Genomic DNA, 21,831 nt, shown 5'->3' with positions numbered 1-21,831 from the left:
CTGTGTGCTTGGTTTTACAGTAACTAGGCTGGCAAACATACTGTATGTGACTTGTCCAAATAGTGTGCTGTAAGTGTTGGAGTGATTCATACCTGGAAAATAATGTCAGCTTTTGAAGGGATGATGGGGCTGACTTTATCTATGTGCTGGACAGGGGAAGTGCAGATACTGTACTGACACTTGGCAGTGTTAGGTTAGCAATTGGACTCAATGATCTTAAGGATCTTTTCCAACCTAAATGATTTTGTGACACTGTGCCTGATCTCTGCAAAAGGAAAAAGGCAGTTTTTCCTCTGTGCTGGGCATAGCTGCCTGTGTTGATCCTGCACAGTACATCAGGTTGAGGCTCTTAGAATCAGACCTGGCATTTCATGGTTTTGGGGGAGTTTGAGGTTCTTTTTTGAGCATATGCCAGCACTAGCTGCAAGATTTCAGTGCAAGCCTAGTGAATATCAACAACTCAAATACCTCCTGTATAACCACTTTCTCTCCAAAGAATCCTTTGCATGGAGGAGAAGATGCCTTAGCCCCATGGTTCCATTTGGGGCCCTATGGAGCCATGGTGGTGAATAGTGCAGAACTCTGCCTTCACACTGCAGCCTTGCCTTCAGCCTCGCTTGAGCTCTGTTGGTCATCTCCTCATCCTTAATGCATTTTCTTTTAGCACTTCTATTTTTAAGTTGGATATTTAAAAGGAAAATTTAAGGGACTGGCTGAGGGTGCAGAGAGGAGGGGAGCTGGTTGAAGGACTGTTAGCACTTGCTCCTGAGTCTGGTCTTCTTCACACCTTTAAGTTATTTGTATGCATAGTTGGCTTCCTGCACTGGTTGGCACTGAATGAGTCAGGATAATGTCATGGTTGCCCACAAAGCGGTGCCAGCATAAGAGCACAACCTTGCCAACACAAGGCCATTGATTAGTGCAGAGGAACTAGGGCAATCCAATTATAACCACAAATGCTATTGGCTTTCTCAAATTCTTAGTCAAATAACTTCAGGCTCTCTGCTGTATTAAGGTGGTCTGGACTATATCAAGAAGGGAATTCATAGGACTCTAGGTAGTGCAGAGTAAACAGGATTTAATTCTTGAATACTGTATTGCCTATTTACACATAGGACAAAAGGATAGTATTTTTCAAATAGGTAGAAGCTGGCTGACCCCCTTTGCCTGCCCTTGATATTGGAGAATGTATTTTATATGTCCTTTTTTGGAAATTATTACAAAATATCCTAAGAGGAAACTACACAGGAAAAATAGCTAAGAAGTTTCCTATCATTTTGATCTTGTTTGAGCATTGAGTATTCCTTTGTTCCCTAATATTATGCTTCCTCTAACCTACTCAGTGGGTCAGATAAGGAAATGTGATATTTTCCACCACCATGATGAAATTAGGCTAAAGCTACAAAGATTGTGAGGGTTGTAGCCTAGAGTCTTAGATGAGTAGTTCAGATCTGGCTTTATATTAAATGCAGAAGCAAATAGTCTCTCATGGATGAATCACACTCAATTAGCTACTTCCTATGATGAACTGATTAAAAATTAAGTGGCATCAAATAAGATTGATTTTGCTCTTACATTTAAATAATGCTATAATTACATACTAATCAGATGGTAAATCTTAATTGTACACGTTCCATATGTTTTATTTGCCTGTTCTCCCTCTTCACTTTGTCGTCTTTGTATCAGCATGGAGTATATTTTCAGGCTGCTTTTATGTTTGGCCTAATTGAATATCAAAAGCAGTATATGTGAAACTTCCTGAATTCTATTCTTTAGCCAGTGGCAGCTGTGCTATTAGATGACCTTTACCATTCCTGTAGCACAGAATAATAAAGGGAGGGGGGGAATTGAAGCCCAGCCATGTTATTGTTAGAGACAGAAATAAATCATATATAATTGCTTTGCTATGAAGGCCAAATCCTGCCGTCCTTCATGCCTGAGTTAGAAATACAGGATTTGGACCTTTGTTTCCTGTGGTTTCCTGGCCACCTTGGACGTGCCCAGAATCCTCACACTGTCGCTGCGGTGGCTAATTACCATCATGGGGCTCACGTCGTGTTAAACTGAATGGCAGCCCAGGCTCCATCCCTCCTGCATGGGCAAGGAGACAGCTCTGCTGCAGGGAAACTTCATGGGAATGTCCATCTTGAAGTGCCATTGACTTCTGTAAGGTTAGTTTAAAGATTAAGAAAAGCCTTAGATGTTGGATTACATGGTGGCCTTCCACAGAGTGCTTCTGGTTTGGGTACTTGTTTGTAACAAGCCTGCTGACTCTTTATTGAAGTGAAATAGCTATTTTGATATGTGGTATTAACTTTATTCACTCCAAATTGCACTTGGTGTTTTTGTCTGCTTTTCAATCATAGATCATGAACACAGTCACAAAAAGAACAAGCGGAAACACTGGAGAAGAGAGTGGGCCGAAAGCAGTATATTATCTGACGTGGAGATGTTGAAACACAGTCTGGAAGTGAATTCATTTTCTGCAGATAGCAACAAGACTGGGAACATCATTGAAAAGAAGAGCCACAAACGAACAAAGCGGTTTCTCTCCTATCCTCGGTTTGTGGAAGTGATGGTGGTGGCTGACAGCAGGATGGTTGCCTACCATGGAGCTAATCTACAGCACTATGTCTTAACGTTAATGTCAATAGTGAGTAATTCAACTAGGAGGAGTACATTTACCCACGGATCATTTTCTAGGCATCACAGAGCACACTTTCTGCTGTGTTCATGTGCAGTACCATCAGTTTGCCTAGGCCAGGCATGGAGATAGTGCTGGGATTAGAGTACAGCTTGGAATCACTAGTTGGAGTTGTCTTTCTTCCCAGACTTTTCCTACATCTCTCCCTTCCACCTTTCCAAACACCAAGAATTAAGAGAAATATCACTGGCCCTTCAGTCCATGTCTTCTTTTTATTTAAGCCCATGTGAAATAGCAACTGAATTAAAAAGGTACTTTGGGAAGTGTGCCTTCCAAGGGACTGATGCTAGCAAGTTACACAGGTGCCTACCTTCCCTTGCTGTTGCAAGGAGAAGCAGCCTGGGGTCACCTGGATCCTTAGCATAGTGCTGGGATGGGCTTTCCTGGCAGAGAACAAGCATTTTAGTAGCTGCTGGTACTAGGATGCAGTAGTACCATCCCCAGATAAGCAGCTCTGTAGATGCAGAGTGACTGGAATGAATATCTATCTTCCATAGTTGTGTCACTGGAGGGATTTTCATCCTGTTTGAAGGTAGAAGTGCACTGAATATGTGGTCTAAAACTTTCTACATCAAAATGAGGTAGTTGGGAGAATAAGTTGCTTTTGACAGTCTTGATTGGTGGTCATTGTATCTCAGAGCAGAATGATCCTGTAATTTGATGAAATGTGCACTAAAGCAAAAGGAAATGTCTGGTTTCTAAAATACCAGCAGGTTTGCCTCATTCTGAAATTGTGCTTCTGGTAGGAGGTCTCTCCAAGTAGCATCAGAGCACTGAGTGGGACAGAAGAGCAGCTCTGGGATAAAACAGTTACAGAATGGAAAACATAGACTCATAGAATGACTCATAGAATCATAGAATAGTTAGGGTTGAAAAGGACCTTAAGATCATCAAGTTCCAACCCCCCTGCCATGGGCAGGGACACCTCACACTAAACCATCTCACCCAAGGCCTCGTCCAACAACGTGTTGTCTTAGTTGTTTCTTTCCTTGAATGTTAACAATAATTCTGAACAATTCTATTTGAATCAGGTGGCTTCTATCTACAAAGACCCAAGCATTGGAAATTTAATTAATATCGTTATTGTGAAATTGGTGGTGATACATAATGAACAGGTAATGGAAGCGATTTTCTTCACCTGCTGTTTGACAGTGGTGTTTGTAGTGGGCATTGCGACGAATAAGTAAATTCCTGCTGTGTGTTTCTTATTAGGATGGTCCTGCAATATCTTACAATGCCCAGACAACACTAAAAAACTTCTGCCAATGGCAGCAATCACAGAACCACCCTGAAGGAAGTCACCTTCAACATGATACAGCTGTGCTTGTTACCAGGTATGGTGAATATTCTCATGAAAACTATAGCCTGTCATATATCAGAGGCTGTGAGCATGTCACGTATCCATCTATGGGAAATTATTAGGTTTGGATGTGGGTGCAGTGACATTTGCAATTGTGGGAGCAGTGTAACTGTGAGCTGAATTGGGATAGTGTGACCAACATAGCGATAGATGACTGAAAGCTTCAGGACTATCCAAGTTCTGCCTGTGGGTTCACCATAGGGTGAAAAACATTGACTGTGGTAGGGAGCTGGTTTGGACTCTCGATAATGTGGCAAACCAGTATGAGAAGGTCTGTTGGAGGACCAAGAATTGCTTTTGGATGTTGTTGTTATTGTGCTTGTACCTTAACTCGCTGCTGCATTGAAAATTAATGTGTCAGGTCTGCTCTGCTTTCAGACAGGATATTTGTAGAGCACACGACAAATGTGATACTCTGGGTAAGGAAAACCTTTCCTTTGTCTTTTAATAACTTTTTTTGTACTGACATTGTTAGTTGCCTGTGCTGAACTATGGGAAACATTTCCCTGTCATAAATCTCTGTTCTCTCCTAGGTCTGGCAGAGCTGGGCACAGTCTGTGACCCATACAGGAGCTGTTCAATTAGTGAAGATAACGGACTGAGCACTGCTTTCACAATAGCACATGAACTTGGCCATGTGTATGTTTTATGTAAATACATTTACATTTAAATAGCCCAAGATTTATACTAGCTAGGGCAGGGCTTGCCGGCCAGACTAGGACTTGGTACCTGCTGGGCCTAATTATTTGAGAGGAGATAAATACACTTGGGTAGAAGATGCACCACTGAGGAAGATTAAGCTGTGATTCTGAGAGGTGGTGGAGTGCTCCAGAGCCCATCTGAGAGCAGCAGAACCACATTTTGAGGAGGATGAGTGATAGGGTACCCCAAGCAGCACTCAGGCAAGGGAGGAGTGCTAACAGATGTCCCTTATTACTGCATCTTCTCACATCTGCATGCAGATGGCAGGTGCTCAGCCTGTCACAGCTCATCCCACTGCCATTTGTGGTGCTACTGAAGGCAGCCCAGCTGTGTGTGAAGGCAGAAATTTACCCAGGGCATCTGGCAGGTAATGGGAATGTATAAGAGAGCCTTATCCCCCTCTTTAACTATTTCATGATGGAAAATCTCATGCTGCTGGACATCCCCAGAAGAGATGCTGTCATTCAAGATTGCATCTCCTCCATTGGAAACTTCTTTTAACTGATTTTGACTCCTTTTGAGAGTGGTTGGGAGAAAAATCATCTCAGATCATGTAGTCCTTTACCCTTACCCCCCAGCTGTAACTCTTAGCTGATTTAGCTCCAAACCACCTGCCTGGTTTGCAGTGGAGGTCTGTAGGTTTGAGATGGATGAGTACTTGAGAACAGATCTCTCATTGTTTTAAACTCCCTTTTTCTTCACGGGGAGCTGGCTGAGATGGTCTGTTTTTAACTACAGTAGTATTTGTTTAAATGAGATTTCCTGATGAAAAGTCCCCGAAGTTTTGGTGTTCCCCACACCTAACCTGTGGCTAATTCCTTCCCTAATGCCCCAGATCTGCCGAAGGGGTTAGCAGTGCTCCCGAGCAGGAATCGCCTCTTTGCTCTTTTACAGGGAGCAGAGTGGGAAAGGTGGTTCAGTGGAGGTAATCTTAATGGGATATAAACTCCCCAGCCTTCAGACGCAGGATCACACCGGGTCATTTCCCCTTCTCCACTTCAAACAGCCAAGCGCTTTAAGCCATTCCGTCTCCCCTAGCATATTTGCTGCATTTTCCAATATGTCATGTGCTGCAAGCTTCGCATGGGTTTCTGCTGATATTGATGCTTGGTGGCATTTTGTAAACCTGCTACATAAAGTATAGGAGCCAGGTCTATCCCTGGTGTGACCCTGTTTAGCCAACAGCATGAGGGATCAGCGTGGCCCAAGGTATTCAACTGCATTAAAAAACATTTGGCAGGCAATGTAGGGTGCACGCAACGGACTTCAGGTGGGCAGTGAGCTCAAGACATTTGTCTCCTTCAGAACCTCCTAATTCCCCTGGCTTCACTCTTGGGTCTTTTTCTCAGTTCCAGAGTTCTTTCTATTTTCATGGTGGTGGGACCAAACTCCAGCTTGCCTGCGGGTGCCAACAGTTAGTGAAAAGCTGAAATAGCATCTTACTTCAGGCTCCCTCCGGCTAAATATGTGTGGAGAGCTTACCAGGATGTTCTTATCTTTTTGCAGACAAGTGATAGGGCCTGCATTTGAGGAATACTTGTTGACACTTAGGAATATGTGCATATATTCTGCAGTGCCCGTCAGCAGTATATCTAGGAAAAGTTCTTGGGTTTGCTTACTTTTAGTTCATACTGTTGCTATGCTGAATACTTGACATTTGTCACTTAACTGACTCTGCTTTTCACTGCTGTTTTTCTCTTAGATTTAACATGCCACACGATGACAATCATAAGTGCAAAGAAGATGGAGGTAAAAATCAACAGCATGTCATGGCGCCAACACTGAACTTCTACACCAACCCCTGGATGTGGTCAAAATGCAGTAGGAAATACATTACTGAGTTTCTGGAGTAAGGCCTTGCATATGCATGAGTTAGGCTGTTTTTACGTGTGCATGCATCCCATGGGGTTCCTTGGTTAATCTGAAGTCCTAGTGTGCAGCGTTTGGAGGAAATCACAGGGATTTGTGTGTGCACACATCCTTTATATAGAGCAGGAATGCACCCCTGCTATCCAGTCCCTGCCAGTTCAGCCTCATGATAAGCTGGCAAGGACCGGCGTCTCTATGGGGAAGAATGTCTAACCCCATGGATATTGCTTTTAAGGAATGCACGTTCTCCTCGAACCTGAAGAGTGAGTTTTTCAAGCCCTGTGGCCCAGATACAGAGCTGTGTTTTAGGAGGCAGATTGCATCTGCCTTTCTGCTCCAGAGGTCAAGATAAAGCCCTGGCACTAACCTGTGGTGGGAACACCATTCCAGGAGCCCACGGGTTAGTTTGATATGCACAGTGATTACCCATTTTGCTCCGAAGCCTTCCCCTGTGTTGTGATGGGGAACAGAACGAGAGCCATGGTGGCAATTCCAGGAGCTGAGTCCCTTGGGCAGTTCTGCTAATCAGTGATATTCTTTCTAAATAGTACCAGCACTTGCTTAGCCACTAAATACAGGTTGTGCACTCAGATATGCTTTGCCAGGATAGCTGACTGCAAGGTGGTGGATGGTTGTTGGCACAACACGGTGGTGGTGGTGATAAATGGGTGATGCACCCTCCTGTGCTTGAGCCTGCAGTAGCTGTTGTAGTGCTTGTTAAATATGGCAAATGTGGTGTGCATCTGCCCTAAGGTTAACTCAGGTAAGCAGCAAGGGGTTCTGTTCTCATGGCCTCTTGTTTAACACTGTTTATCTGATTTGTGTTGTAGCACTGGCTATGGGGAGTGTTTGCTTGATGAGCCTTCATCAAGAACGTACGCATTGCCTCAGCAGCTTCCGGGGCTGATTTATGATGTCAACAAACAGTGTGAGTTAATTTTTGGACCTGGATCTCAAGTGTGCCCATACATGGTAAGTGGAATTCCACCCTGATGTTGCCAGAGCAAAATAAGGCCTCCTGGGGTTGGGTGAATCATAGATTCTTAGACTCATATGGGTTGGAAAAGACCTTTAAGATCATCAAGTCCAACCTTTACCCCAGGACTGCCAAGTCCATCACTAAACCATGTCATAAGGGCCACATCTACATGTTTCTTTAAACAGTTCCAGGGATGGTGGCTTGGCCACTTCTCTGGGCAGCCTGTTCAATACCTTCACCCTTTTGGTGAAGAACTTTTTCCTAATATCCAGTCTAAAAATGGGAAGTTCACAAGCCATCAAATTACTGTCAAGCTTGTGAGTTAATGATAAATGCTAGGGGGATAATTTCATAAAAGGTCAGATATCTGGTAAGGTACATGGCACATATTTAATACTTCCATCTTTTTAATACCTGAAGCAGATGCAGTGTCGGCGACTTTGGTGTATCAACATTGATGGTGCACACAAGGGATGTCGTACCCAGCACACACCTTGGGCTGACGGGACAGAATGTGAGCCTGGAAAGGTCTGTAGTAACTGGTGGTTACAGCTTTGTAACTGTTTCCTAGGGCTTAGGCTAAGCATATCAGTCCAAACCATCCTATCCCAGTGATCAGTTGTATGGGGAACAGCTACTGATGGCAGCGGTGAGAGCCCAAAGCATCTTGTTGAGTTTTACGTCTGGTGTGCATGGGTCAGCTCTACCCCAGGTAACGTGATTAACATCGACTGCTTGGCATAACGTTGTTTAAAGCAGGTATTCCTTCTGGAGTGCTTATCTTTTTCAATTAATGCCCTTGAGTGAACTCTTGAGCAAAACCTTTGCAAAGCTTCCCTAGGCTTTTATTAGAAATTTCCTATACGGTGTGAGCAATTAGTAATTTTGTGTAACATAAACTGGCCAACTGGTATCATAGCTTGACAATATCAGAGTAAAATATGGAACTGATTGACATTTTCTACATGGAACATTTTTGGCAATAATTCATAGAAACTTTCAATTTCCATGTGCAATGTTAGTTTCCAGCTAGCATTGTGGTTTCTAGGATAACTATTTAGTATTTAGTTTTCCAGATCTGGAGAAAAATAGTTGAAGATTTTTCTTCTTCTTTTATTGAGATACTGAACCTTTTGGTGAAAAATGATAACTAGTTTTCATCATTTGTTTCTGAATAAAAGTATTCTCTGTGTGGATCTAATAAAAAAACCAAGATGTTATTCTACAATTTATAACTTAAAAATTTGCTTTTCAGGCTGTTGATGATCAGTTACAGTTTTCCTTTAGAGTCAACATTTTAATTCATAGCCTTTCGAATGTATGTTTGGGTTTGTTGTTGAGGGATGTGGTTGGAAATCCTATTTGTGTGCTACTCCTTGGAGCCAACTGTACACCAATGTTTAAAGTTTTATGTAAAACCTGTGCTGGTTTGAGACTAAGGATAAAGGGAAGGCAACTGTGGCATCCCTGTGACATGAGACCTTGTGCCTTCAGCACCTCCATTGGTGACCTTGTGGTTGCTGGAAGCTCAGAAATAACTTACTTTCTTGAAATTCCAAAATTGGGGTCGCAATTTTGTTCTGACAAACCTGCAGTTACCCTGGGACATGACCAGTGATGTGCAACCAGCTGCAATTGGGCAGATTAGCACCTCCTCAGAGTTACCCTGTCATGCAAGAGGCAGTGTCCAGCTGCATGGCTTTTAATAAAGACTGTGTAAGCGAAAACATTTCAGCCCATAAATTTAGACAATTTAACAAGTCTAGACAAATTAGACAAGTGTGACCTGAACTTCTCGGCTGAGAGCAGATGGGCTCTTAAGAAGAGCTAATGCAGGCCACTCGTGTTCAGGCATTTGAATGCGTTCTCATAAAAAGGCTTTATGGAGTAATTCTTTTATCTGTGTGTTGGTCTAATTCAAGCTTAAGTTTTGGATCATCATATGGCATCTCCTTAGTGTTTACTTGGGCTTGTAAAGTGTTGTGGTGCGACTCTCTCCTGGTTATCGGGGTTGTTTAAAGAATGATTAAATAAAAGTATATGAATAGTAATCATTTCTGTCTTCTGCTGTATGGCAGCAGGTAGCATATATGTTATGCATGCATGGAGCTCCACAGTACTTGTCTGCCCCCTGCTAATCTATTCAGCCAAAGTCAGCCCAAGGATGGGAGCTGGATGTGGTGAATTATCTGGGACTCCAGTGGCAAGACAAAGGGAAGGAAAGCCTGTTGTACTATCTCCCATCCCTGCCATTGCTCTCCTGCTCAACTGTGTGTCTAAGTTGTTTTGAATTTGCTCCAGACAAAAATTCTTTCATGCTCTGCTCTGGAAGCTCATAGGAAGGAGAACCCTGGCAGGCTTCATAGCTTTTCTGTTGTAACTCAACAGAAAGTATTTTTAAAACACAAAAGGCATGAAGATTGTGCAGCCAGACTATTCACATTGTGCTTCCAAGAAACACCATTGCATTTCCCTAAGATAATCTTGCTGTTTATTTAAAACAGCTGCTCCTTTGGGGTTTTTTCTCCTCCCTGATTTACCATCAACTACAAACTCCAAATTTTTAATCAAATGAAGGTGGTTTCCTGGTTAATTCTCAACCAGGATGGGAGACATACAGGTCATGTCACAGGTTAGCTGTGCTCATTCACTAGTTAGCTATTCAGTCATCTTCTCTGGGTCAGTGGTGCCAAGCATGATTGTGGTTATATATTTAGCTGGGAGCATCAATATTGCTGCGAGCTCTCCTCCACTGGGACAGCACTGTTGAATTGGTGTCATATATTTTTGTACGTTGATGATAGCTGTTGGACCTCTTTGTCCCTGTACAGGACTGGCATAGGGGTCCCAGCGTGCATTTTTTCAGCCCTCTAAATGCCAGAAGTTATGCATCATAAACATTTGTCCTGCAGCAGCGAAACAGGCATTTCAGCTTGTTTTATTCCTGTCCTTTACTGTGGCAGAGATTTTTTAGCCAGTTTCTATTTGGGGACTCATATTTTCAGATGAAAGCAAATCTAGGGCACATTGCAGATTTAGAGACTATGCTCATCCCTCAGCAAATGCCACGTTTAGGGTGCAAGCTATGAGTTGCTCAGCTGTCCTGCAAATGAATAGGCCTTTGCTTTCTTCATCAGCAAAGCAATGTGACGAGCTGGTCATCATGAGCAAAAGGTGTTAAATGTGCTGCAGAGCCAGTGTCCTATGGGCTGGATGCACAACTTTCAGCATAGCTTCATTTTACTCTGTTTTGCTAGATAGACTTCTCCAAGGTGGTTCATGAGGATGTCTAAAAAAAGGGAGATGAGCTCATGGTGTATCCTGACTCAACCTTGTTCCACTGTTAGTGAAGGAGCTGGAGAAATGCAGTACATGAGTAAATTCAACCCATTCCCATAAAGATCATTGGGTGTTTTCCTGCCTGAACAACCTCTGGTGCAGAGAAATATTGCAAGCAAATATTTTAATGAGGCACTACGTGTTTTCTTCTTTAAGTCTGTAAATTCTTCTAATCTGTGAGCAATCAGCAATGTTTGGGCTTTCTATAATTGCAAAGATTTAGACATCCACAGGCAGATGATCACGCCTCTGGGTTTAAATCTGCTGTAGCAAGCACTGTTCAGTAGGAGAGAAGCCCTACTCTCTTGGTCTTGGGGACACCTTTCCATCTACTCTTGTGGGGCCAGAAGGTAACTCTCTCCTAGATCTCACCTCTCCAGAAGTCTGTGTAGTTGAAATAGCAAACACACCCCAAATGGACACAATTTATACCATAAAAATGAGGAACAGGGGCTTGCCAGAATAATTTAAGCCAGTTTTCCAAACAAAACAAGAATTATAACTGGAAAACAAAAGTCTAGGCCAGGCCTTGGCAAATCCCATGTTATAGCTGAGTGAAGAAAAAAAAAACAAACAAACAACTTTGGATTGAGGAATTCATTTTTCTGTTTCTTTGCCCTTTGGATTTGGAAGCTTCCTTTCCACTTTGTGGGGAGGCTTGAGTTTTCCCTGGTGTTTTATTCCCATTGCCTGTCTCCTTCCCTGACACAATGCCATTCCTACTGCTCTCCAGGAAATCAGATAAGCAGTGCTGCAAGCGCTGCCGTGTTGTTCAGCACCGGTCAACAGGGAATATTCAGTGGTTACTGTTGTCCTCGGTCTTCTTCCCATAAATCACTCCCGTGGACTCAGCACCTTGCCTTCACTTCTCCATTTAAGGGTGTAGAGAAACTAAAATATGGAGGAGATAGACAAAAAGTAAAGTTCTGTTATATTTGATTGCAAAATCTTTGCTGCATGATGCATGTGGTTGTCAAAGAAGTAAACCTGAGTCTTGTCACCCAGGCTGGTCACTGTCAGTCGGTTCATAATGCCAAAGCAATGCAATCCCACCTTTCCCATCTCTTCCCTTCGCACGCAGCACTGCCGGTTTGGGATGTGTGTGCCCAAAGAGCGTGAGACACCAGTGATAGATGGAGCATGGGGGACGTGGAGCCCTTTTGGGACCTGCTCGAGAACCTGTGGTGGTGGCATAAAGACAGCGATACGGGAGTGCAACAGGCCTGAGTAAGTGTATGGAGCTACGGGAAGCACTGGGGGGTAAAGTTGGGAAAAGCAGCTGGGTTGCCCAGATGGGCTGAAAACCCCTTTGGTTGCTCCCAGCCCATGGGTACTTTGCCTGGCATGGACAAGGCATCATAAGAACCAAGGGGCCGCATCAAAAGCAGCGTGACCAGCAGGTCGAAGGAGGTGATCCTGCCCCTCTACTCTGCTCTTGTGAGACCTCACCTGGAGAATTGTGTGCAGTTCTGGTGTCCTCAACATAAAAAGGACATGGAACTGTTGGAACAAGTCCAGAGGAGGCCACAAGGATGATCAGGGGACTGGAGCACCTCCGGTATGAAGACAGGCTGAGAACATCAGGGCTTTTCAGCCTGGAGAAGAGAAGGCTGCGTGGAGACCTCATAGCAGCCTTCCAGTATCTGAAGGGGGCCTATAGGGATGCTGGGAGGAACTCTTCATTATGGACTGGAGTGATAGGATAAGGGATAATGGGTTAAAATTTAAACAGGGGAAGTTTAGATTGGATATAAGGAGGAAATTCTCTACTGTTAGGGTGGTGAGGCACTGGAATGGGTTGCCCAGGGAAATTGTGAATGCTCCATCCCTGGCAGTGTTCAAGGTCAGGTTGGACAGAGCCTTGGGTGGCATGGTTTAGTGTGAGGTGTCCCTGCCCATGGCAGGGGGGTTGGAACTAGATGATCTTAAGGTCCTTTCCAACCCTAACTATTTTATGATTCTAAGGAGGAGCCATTCATAGATTTGGTTTATGGGTAAAGTGCACTAAAAAGGGATCCATTCTAAGGAGAAGGAAGAAAAAAGCTAATATCTGTGTGGGTTTCATGCCTCCTGTTTTCCTGGGGGAGCACAACCAGAGTACCACTTCCAAAGGTATTTTTCTTTCTCCAAAGTTATGGATCAGAAAAGATGGAGAAGGGAAGGAGCCATGGTTTTATCCATTTTTCACCATTTTTCAGCTGTTTCTACAGACCACTTTCTACAGTTTTCTACCATTTCACTCCTGCTTTGGCTGGATTTGCAGCTTTTGGCTGCTTTTGCAGCTGATCCTTTATACAGTTATATGTCATCTGGTGCAGACTAGCCAAAACTCAGCAGAAACCTGTGCCCCGTTAAAAAGTGGCACTCAGAAATGATTGCCATCAGACTGGAGTGCAAAATCCTGCTCCCTTTGAAATGGCAGGGATTTTTGCCATGGGCTTCAGGGAAACAAATGCATGGCCAGCAAAACACTATTAATAGGTTGAGCAACTGTTACGAAAACACCTTGTTTACATAAATAGTGAACTGTGCTGGTGTTTGTTTAACTGCCTCTGTTCAGCCCACAAGAGCAAGAAGGGCTGGGCTGGTTGCTTTCTGGGGTTTCAGACATGGAGACGCGAGTGGTCAGTAGAGCTGGTCAGACTGAGGGGTTTTAAAACGAATGAGCAGGCTCGTTCCTCCTTCTCATCATTGGTGTTGAACAGCTTACTGCAAAGGAAACTGTTATCAGTGATGTGCCAGTGACAGTTCCATCACTGCTAATGGGAGAAGGGAGTGCTTGTAGCTGCAGCACCAGTGGTGAAGTGACAGAAGAGACTGGCTCAGCACAGCTGGCCAAGTGGTGGAGGAGAAGGGCTGAGGTTAAGGGAGTAGGACAGCAGCACATTAAGTAACATGATGCTGAGAAGCACATGAGTGCAAAGGAGTTGTCATCTTGCTGTGCTGAGTCAGTGCACGCCATATGGTCTTCAGTAGCCATGAAGAGACAAAACTAACATGTTTTTCCACACACAAAACCAGCTATGCTATGCAGACAAACCTTTGGATGCTGTCAGTGAGATGCATCCCTCTCTTCTGGAGAGGCATCTGTTTGGATTGATAGCTTTTTGTGGTAGAAAATCTCCTTTATCCTAAAGGGATTTTGAATTCCATCTTCTCTTACAGCTAGTGTTTTGTATCTTGGTGTGTCATGAGGCAGATTGCTTTGGCTGGGATTTGCAAAAGCACCTAAATGCACTCAGCACCAAGCTGCCTGTGAAATCACATGTGGTCATCATTAATAGCAGTCATTTTCCAGGCCCCCTTTTGAGAGCTGTGTAGCTGGCAATGGCCACTTCTCCAGCCCCTCACAAAGCCTGTCCTAGCCCTGTCCACAGAGCTTTACACCGACTCTGCTGTTTTATCCCTGTAATTTGACATCGTAGCGTGGGCTCCCACCATCTGCGTCCCTGTTATCAAAGGACTGCTGAGACAATGCCAGTGATGAGACACTGCTGGGTATTTGCCTGCCTTTCCTGCTTATCAAAGTACTTCAACCATTACACAGCGTTTCTCCTCTATATAGAATGCAGCAAACCCAGCCCAGATACCTTGAGTAAGGTCTGAAATAGTGTTCAATAAGTCTTTTGTATTCAAAGATGATTTAGCTTTTTAAAGTGTTTTCTGTGCACAAGGATCAGGGGAGGGATCTTGCATGCCAATAAAATACTTGTTAAACCTGGCATTGAAAATGACACAAAATAAAGCTGCAGCTCTTTAATGTGCTCTGACATCTATGCAGACAAGTATCTTGCAGGGCTGTAGGAAGAGCTGTAAGCCTCCGAAATGGCAGCAGACTGTTGACATACACTGAAGGAATGCATTTGCTAACCAGACCAGACTTTTCCCACCAAGATTGCCCTCTTGGGAGTTTGAGACTGGCTGGTACAGACAAAGCCTACGGCTGTGGGGCATCACATTAGAGGGTCTGTGGTGCAAGCCCTGGTTTTCAAAGCAAGGCTTAGCTGCAGAAGTATGGGGAAAAGGCATATTTCATAAGATATCAATACCGGGAGCCTTGTTTTCAGGAATGGCTTTCTGGATGGGGGACTGTTGTCTCTGGATGTGAGTCAGATCATGTCTGCCTTTTAGTCCATCACGGAAGTATCCACCTGTGCTGAAAGCTGTCTAAGCTCAACATGTAAAATGTAAATACATCTATAGGTAACTATGCTGGTCACTGGCAGCACATGTACCAATTCCCTGTCCCAGTGCTTCCCAGGATGATGCAAGAGATCTCAGACTGATGTGTGCACACTAGAGCTTCACAGGTTTTTCGGAAGAGGCACATAGGCAGATGTGCAGATGAGCAGAAATGCTCTGCAAAATGCTCCAAGGGCATTTTGTGACAGCCTGGGTGTCCCCTACAGAGCTGCTGCCTGTGGGGCTGAGCATGCCCAAAGGATCCCCAAAAGAGTGCTTCTTGGTGAGGAGCCTGTACCTGGTGCTCCTGGATAGCTAAGAGTTGGGTGCTGCCTTAAGGTCTGCAGATTAAAATACTCAATATTAGTAATTGCAGATGATGCATTAAGCATCAGGTTGCCCAGAGAAGCTGTGGCTGCTCCGTCCCTGGCAGTGTTCAAGGCCAGGTTGGACACAGGGGCTTGGAGCAGCCTCCTGTAGTGGAAGGTGTCCTTGCCCGTGGCAGAGGGTTGGAGCTGGGTGGGCTTTAAGGTCCCTTCCAACCAAAACCATTCTATGATAAAGATATTATATGGTGGGAAGTATCCATATTTCCTCATGACACTGAAAATTGATATTATATGAGGCTGACTTCCTTTGAGAGTCAGCTCTTACTCAGACTCTGGGAAACGCAATTCTGCTTTTAAAAGACCCTAAAGCTCTCAGGGTGCTTTGGGGCTGTTTTGCAGTGTGGGCAGTGTGAGTGTGCTTCAGCCCCAGACACTGGCTGTGGGGAAATCTACTGCCACAGTTAGGAAGCAGACAGTTTGCAGTATGATGGCAATATTTAGCATCCTTTGGTTTGTGGTGTGTCCATGTGTTCAATGTTATCTCAATCCTATGGGCCATGTAGAGAAAAGGAAACGATAAGGTAGCTTGGAATCTTTGGATTTTGTTAGACTTACCCTTTAAAAAGCTCTTTATGTTCTTCTTAACTAACTTACTATTTAAAAGTTTCATTTTTGTTAACTTGATCTATATTGGAAGCAATGTGAGTACCATAAAAATGTTGTGATTGCAGCTTTTTTAATGAAATGCACTGCCAGAAGTTTGTGTAATTTAAAGCATGCAATAGTCCTGGGCTGTGCCTAAAGACAAATCCTACCCCTCTGCATTTAGGGTAGGCCTTAAAGGGTCTGCACCATGGCAGTGTGTTAGTGAGGAGAGGATGCTGGCAGGAAGAATCCCATTTGTGTAGCAGGTGATGCTCTGCATCTCACCTGCTGCCAGGATCAAAGAGTGGTTTGGGTTGGAAGGGACGTTAAAGATCTAGTTCTAACTAGAAATTGTAGGTTTAGTGGCTATTTTGCAGCAGAGGCTGGAGCTGAGCCAGATGTTGTCCTGAGCTTCGAGGGCCACTCTCTGCCTCTGTATATGTGCCCCGCAGTTAGGGCACAGTGGTTTGGGATGCTTGGGATGCTTTTGCTCTCCATTGACTCCTCTGAAACTGTCTACTAAAGGGTGAGGGTCTCACATCAGCAGGTGGAGACTTTCCCATGCCAATGGCTGAGGAGCATCTTAACTTCATCTCCCTTGAGCGCATGTTGTATCTCATGTAATTTTTCCTTTCTGGATAATTACAGTTTTGCCCAAGCTGACCCTGGCAACATGTCATCCAGATGGCAGTATCTTTCCTTCGTATCATACGGGAAAAGCAGAGCTGCCTGGGTGGTACTGCATGTTGATGGAGGTAGCTTGTAGAAGCCTTCAGCATGCCCTCACAATGTCATTTAAAGTTTCAGGAGAGAGCAGTAGAGAAGGCGGAGGAGTTTTGGAACATTTAAAGCATGGTGCATCCTTTTTTATCTTATTGTTGCAATTCATTATATACATAGAAGGCTGCACTTAGTCCGAACATATGAAATGTCCTTTGAACAGACAGTAAGCAGCTTTTATCCCAAGGGTACTTTCCTTGAAGTGAGGTGAAAGGTACTAGAGGTGAAAATGGGTCCTCACCAGAAAAGTGCCTTCTGCTGAGCAACTCTGATGCCATCCACATGCAGCTCACTCCCACACTGCTGACAGGGGCTGGAGTGGGAGAGGCTTTTTCAGTCCCTGAAGTGAGCTGTTATCTGGTAAAGGCTCCATCTACATATGAGGACAAAAATAGCTTTAGGACTACAGCCCTGAATCTGGGAGTTGCAAAATTCAAAGACTCTTCTCCTTTCTGCTGTGGTGTGTAGTTATTTGCAACCCACTAGATCAGGCAAACCCTCAGCCATCAAATTCATAGGATCAGTGGGGTTGTGGGGGGATGATCCCATACGGGATCCCTCAGTGTGAAACTACATCCTCAGATGGGGAGGAAGATGTTGCTCTTCCTCTTTGGCTTCTCTCAGTATCACTTTTTTTGGCAGAGAGCAATTATTCCCATTTTCATCCCCTTTTAGCATTGCATATATGGTCTTTTTTATTAGGCACCTACCTAATCTTTCCTGCTTGTCAGTCTGGCATATTAAAGACATACACAGGGACAGAGCCCAGAACAGTGTCACAAATCCTGGCTGTCCTGAATAGGATGCAGAATTGGAGCTTGCATCTCATTTCCAGCCTGATTTTGTTTCTGTAGGCCTAAAAACGGTGGGAAATACTGCGTGGGGCGCCGCATGAAGTTTAAATCCTGCAACACCGAACCATGCTCAAAGCTGAAGAAGGATTTCCGGGATGAGCAGTGTGCTGACTTTGATGGGAAGCACTTTAACATCAACGGGCTGCCCACGAACGTGCGCTGGGTTCCCAAATACAGCGGCAGTAAGTGGCAGGGGTGATGCAGATCCTGTCTTCTGGATTGCATAATCGGGGTGATGGTGTTTAGATAGCGTGCTTCTGGTTTTCCTCTCTCCTGTCCCCAGTTCTAATGAAGGATCGGTGCAAGCTGTTCTGCAGAGTGGCAGGAAATACGGCTTATTACCAGCTGCGGGATCGAGTTATTGATGGGACACCCTGCGGCCCCGACACCAATGATATCTGTGTGCAGGGCCTTTGCCGGGTAAGTATTTTTCCTCCTCTTCAGCAAAGGGTGATTGCAGCTTTGCACATCAGGCTGGTGCTTCTGCCCCTTGCTCTACCCGGTTGTTGGCATGCCCTCTTCATTTAGGTTGTAAAGACCTTTGAGTCCAACTGTAACCTAACACTGCCAAGTTCACTATTAAACCATGTCCCCAAGTGCCACATCTGTACATCTTTTAAGTACCTTCAGGCATGGTGCTGCCACCACTGCCCTGGGCAGCCTGCTCCAATGCTTGACAACCTAATACCCAATCTAAACCACTCCTGGAACAATTTGAGGCCATTTCCTCTTGTCCTATCACTTGTTAGTTGGAGAAGAGACCAAGTCCCACCTCACTCCATCCTCCTTTCAGGTCGCAGTAGGGAGCAATAACGTCCCCCTGAGCCTCCTTTTCTCCAGACTAAACAACCCTGGTTCCCTGAGCTCCTCCCCACAGAGTTGTTCTCCAGACCCTTCACCAGCTTCGTAGCTCTTCTTTGGACACACTCAAGTGGAGGAAGTTTGTACATCTGCCCTAAGTTACTGAGGGCTGTGGAGGTCTAAGCCTGAATCCAAATGATGCTTCCTTCTGTGCCCTGCCCTGGTTCTTCCCGGTCAGACCCCAGAGCACTTTACATTTCCATTCACAATTATTTTTCACACTTTTCTGTATGGAAACAATTGATGGAGGAAGTTTTCTTTAGTGAAGGCATCGCCTGGTGCAAATGGCAGCTCTGATTCTTGCTTTGTAAGGAAGCCTTTTGTTTGGAAATGGTGTGGGATGGCCACACTATAATTCAGCAGAAAAATGTGGGGAAGCAAAACAATTTGTCTCACAGCAGCCTTTTGCATACACAGCTTTTGTGTGCCTTAATTGGGAGGTTTGTAAATGCTGTTCTAGTCTGTATTTGCTCAATCTAGTTTTTTCAATGTCTCTCTTAAAGCAAGCTGGATGCGATCATGTGCTGAATTCAAAAGCGAGAAGAGATAAATGTGGTGTTTGTGGTGGGGATAATTCTTCATGCAAAACTGTTGCAGGCACATTTAACACGGTGCATTATGGTAAGAATCTGTTGCTAAAAACTTTATAGTGAAAAATGCAGGTCTATAAAAGCCATTACCACACTTAATCTACAAAAAATACTGATGTAAAATGCAAAACCCTTCTAGCTATAGTATATTCTATTTTATAACTATTTATGCTATCCCTAAATGAAAAGTATCAGCTTGTGTAATGTGAGGTAATTTTGCTCATTTCCCTTCCCCCTGTAAAAAGCAAATGAAATGTCTGTGTAACAGCCTTGGCTTTTTGTTAAATCTTTTCTAGGCTATAATGTTGTGGTCCGCATCCCAGCTGGTGCAACCAATATTGATGTGCATCAGCACAGTTACTCAGGGAAGCCAGAGGATGACAACTACCTGGGTGAGTTGCAGTCCCTGTTTCAGTCCAGAAATCTGCTTTATTATCTGGTTGTGGCGATACATCTACTGGTGATCTCTGCAAGACAGGGTGAAGAATTCATTTAAAGGAAATGTTTTCTTATTGAGAATTTCTTGTATGTTTACAAAACACTCAGCCTTGTCTTGTTCCTTCTTTCTGTGCGTGCCATCCTTGATGGAAAGTCTGGGAGGTTCACATTAGAAGAAATACCCCATTATAGCACCTCTGGAACTGGAGGGACTATTGAGCCTGGGTGGGAGTGGCAGCTGAGGCACAAAGCTGGGACCAAACAGACTTCCAAGTTCTGCTGGAGCCTCCTCACCACAACTTAACTCCTCTCTGCTTTCACTGTGCCTTGGCTTGAGACTAAATATGGCATACCCTGAAAGACATGTGTACAAACAAATTCAAAGGGAATTGTTTGCTATTCATCTGAGAATAATAATTCTGATTTCACTTAAACTGAGCCCTTCTTTTCCCTGCCTGACAGCAATCCATAAATGTAAAGAAACACCCTGCACCAAAGATATTGGCTTGATTTAAACCCAACAAATAGCTTGGCTTTTGGCTGTTGGACATTGGTAGTCACTGTTACCTCTGGGTATGTCTGTAGAGGCAGATGAAAATGCTTGGAGTGCTGTGTTAAACCAATCTGCAGCATACACATATGGCATATGCCAAGTGCTCGCTGTAAATGGGGATGTTAAAAATGGGACTAGGTTGATGGTTTCTAGCCCATTGAAGGTAAAGGAACTCACTTGAGAAACGACTAGGGGACACTATTGTGCATCAAAGAGAAACAGTGCTTACAGCTTTGGCTGTCTGAAACACTGTCCATGTGGCTGGACCCTTCATTCAGTCCGAAAGCTGAGTGGGTCCTTTGTGTCCTCATTCCCAGACTGGGGTCATAAAATCATAGACTGGTTTGGAAGGGACCTTAAAGCTCATCTAGTTCCAGCCCCCTGCCACAGACGGGGGCACCTTCCACTAGAGCAGGTCACTTGCATGCTCATAGCCTCACTGCATCGTTTTGAACATTCACAGCAATGAGAGATGGTGCAGGATGAATGCACATCAGTACCAAGAAAACCTTATTGAGGTGTGATAGTTTTCCATCCTGGGGGAGGGAGGTGTGTTTTATTCCTGTTGTCTAGAAAAAGCATTCCTCCCCATGTTGTGCCGATTCCAACTTGTTCACCCCAGAAGGAGCCCCAGAGAACTTTTCAGTTCTTCTTGGAGGGCCTTTAATCTTCTTGGGAAGCAATGAAGTCAAATCTTCTTTAATGTTGCTTTAATATTGCTGGGAAACCATCTCTTCATATTAGGCCTGACTAGAAGCAAATGAGAAGTGTGCATGTGTTCACTTATTTTGAAGCTCACTGAGTGTGAAATCTTGGGCCCACAGTACTGAGAACCTTGTAGTTGCTTAACAATTTAGGAGGAATTTGATGTTGTCATCAAGTCCAAGACGTGTACCTACTGTTGTAGGAGATACAGTAAACAGGAAGGACTCCTTTAATGAGTTTTACTACTGCCTAATGACATTAGAGCCTCCAAAGCATGGAATTTGGTTGAGTGTAGTGCCTGCTTTATGAGCTTTCCTCCATCTATGTCTGTTTGCTACAGAGCACTGTTTTGCTTCATTATCTCCCCTCATTCAGTGTACAACCCTTCCCTTTGGTGTTTTGGTGTTAAGTTTGGATTTTTCAGTACAGAGTCTTTGTAGTAATGTAGCTGTGATGGGTGAAATGGTGGGGAAACTAACTTAGGAAATTAGCTACATAATCGCATTAGTGTGAAGCTGTGCAGCAGACTGCTGTTTTCAGGAAACTGTTCCTTTTATAAAGCATTTAGGCTTTAAGCCTTCATTGCTTTCACATACCTTAAGATTTGGAATAATAAAAAGTACAGAGGGAGGAGGGAGAGGGGGAGATACTGACCAAACTCCCTATAATTGCCTACTAGAAAATGACATTTGGGCAATTAGGGTTACATACATTTACCCTAAGAACACACCTGGAAACAACAGGGAAGCCACCCTATCCACACAGCTAACAAGACGTTTTGGGCAGGATTATTTCTGCAGAATATGAGTAGATACAGACAGTGTGTGCTGTGTACAGCAGCCAGCCCCACAGGCCTTTTGGGTATCTCTCTGCCCTGGGTTATTGGTCAACTAGTTAGAAATAACTTCAAGCTTTCAGCCTCGGTTTTAATGAGTATTTTC

General features: G+C 44.2%; 1 protein-coding gene across 5 annotated transcripts in view; it reads left to right on the top strand.

The window, feature by feature from the left end:
* ADAMTS9 (ADAM metallopeptidase with thrombospondin type 1 motif 9) overlaps positions 1-21,831 on the top strand; it is an 82,827-nt gene that overhangs the window by 13,127 nt on the left and 47,869 nt on the right. For all 5 annotated transcript variants that reach the window (XR_009966923.1, XM_062630228.1, XM_062630226.1 and 2 more), the window contains 13 exons: positions 2,367-2,653; positions 3,736-3,819; positions 3,917-4,038; positions 4,443-4,483; positions 4,598-4,703; positions 6,469-6,615; positions 7,466-7,607; positions 8,035-8,142; positions 12,035-12,180; positions 17,744-17,925; positions 18,027-18,163; positions 19,108-19,225; positions 19,491-19,586. Coding sequence is in view for 4 of the 5 variants with exons in the window: in XM_062630228.1 (XP_062486212.1) it covers positions 2,367-2,653; positions 3,736-3,819; positions 3,917-4,038; positions 4,443-4,483; positions 4,598-4,703; positions 6,469-6,615; positions 7,466-7,607; positions 8,035-8,142; positions 12,035-12,180; positions 17,744-17,925; positions 18,027-18,163; positions 19,108-19,225; positions 19,491-19,586 (1,716 nt within the window). In the remaining variant the exon portion in view is untranslated. The remainder of the gene's footprint in view (positions 1-2,366; positions 2,654-3,735; positions 3,820-3,916; positions 4,039-4,442; positions 4,484-4,597; positions 4,704-6,468; positions 6,616-7,465; positions 7,608-8,034; positions 8,143-12,034; positions 12,181-17,743; positions 17,926-18,026; positions 18,164-19,107; positions 19,226-19,490; positions 19,587-21,831) is intronic.

Source organism: Pezoporus occidentalis, unplaced genomic scaffold (assembly GCF_034315485.1).
Source record: "Pezoporus occidentalis ecotype Australia unplaced genomic scaffold, CSIRO_AGI_Poc_V1 ctg35, whole genome shotgun sequence".
NCBI classification, from domain to species: domain Eukaryota; kingdom Metazoa; phylum Chordata; class Aves; order Psittaciformes; family Psittacidae; genus Pezoporus; species Pezoporus occidentalis.
Note: the sequence above shows the minus strand (reverse complement) of the source record. Positions and strands in the feature narration are given on the sequence as shown.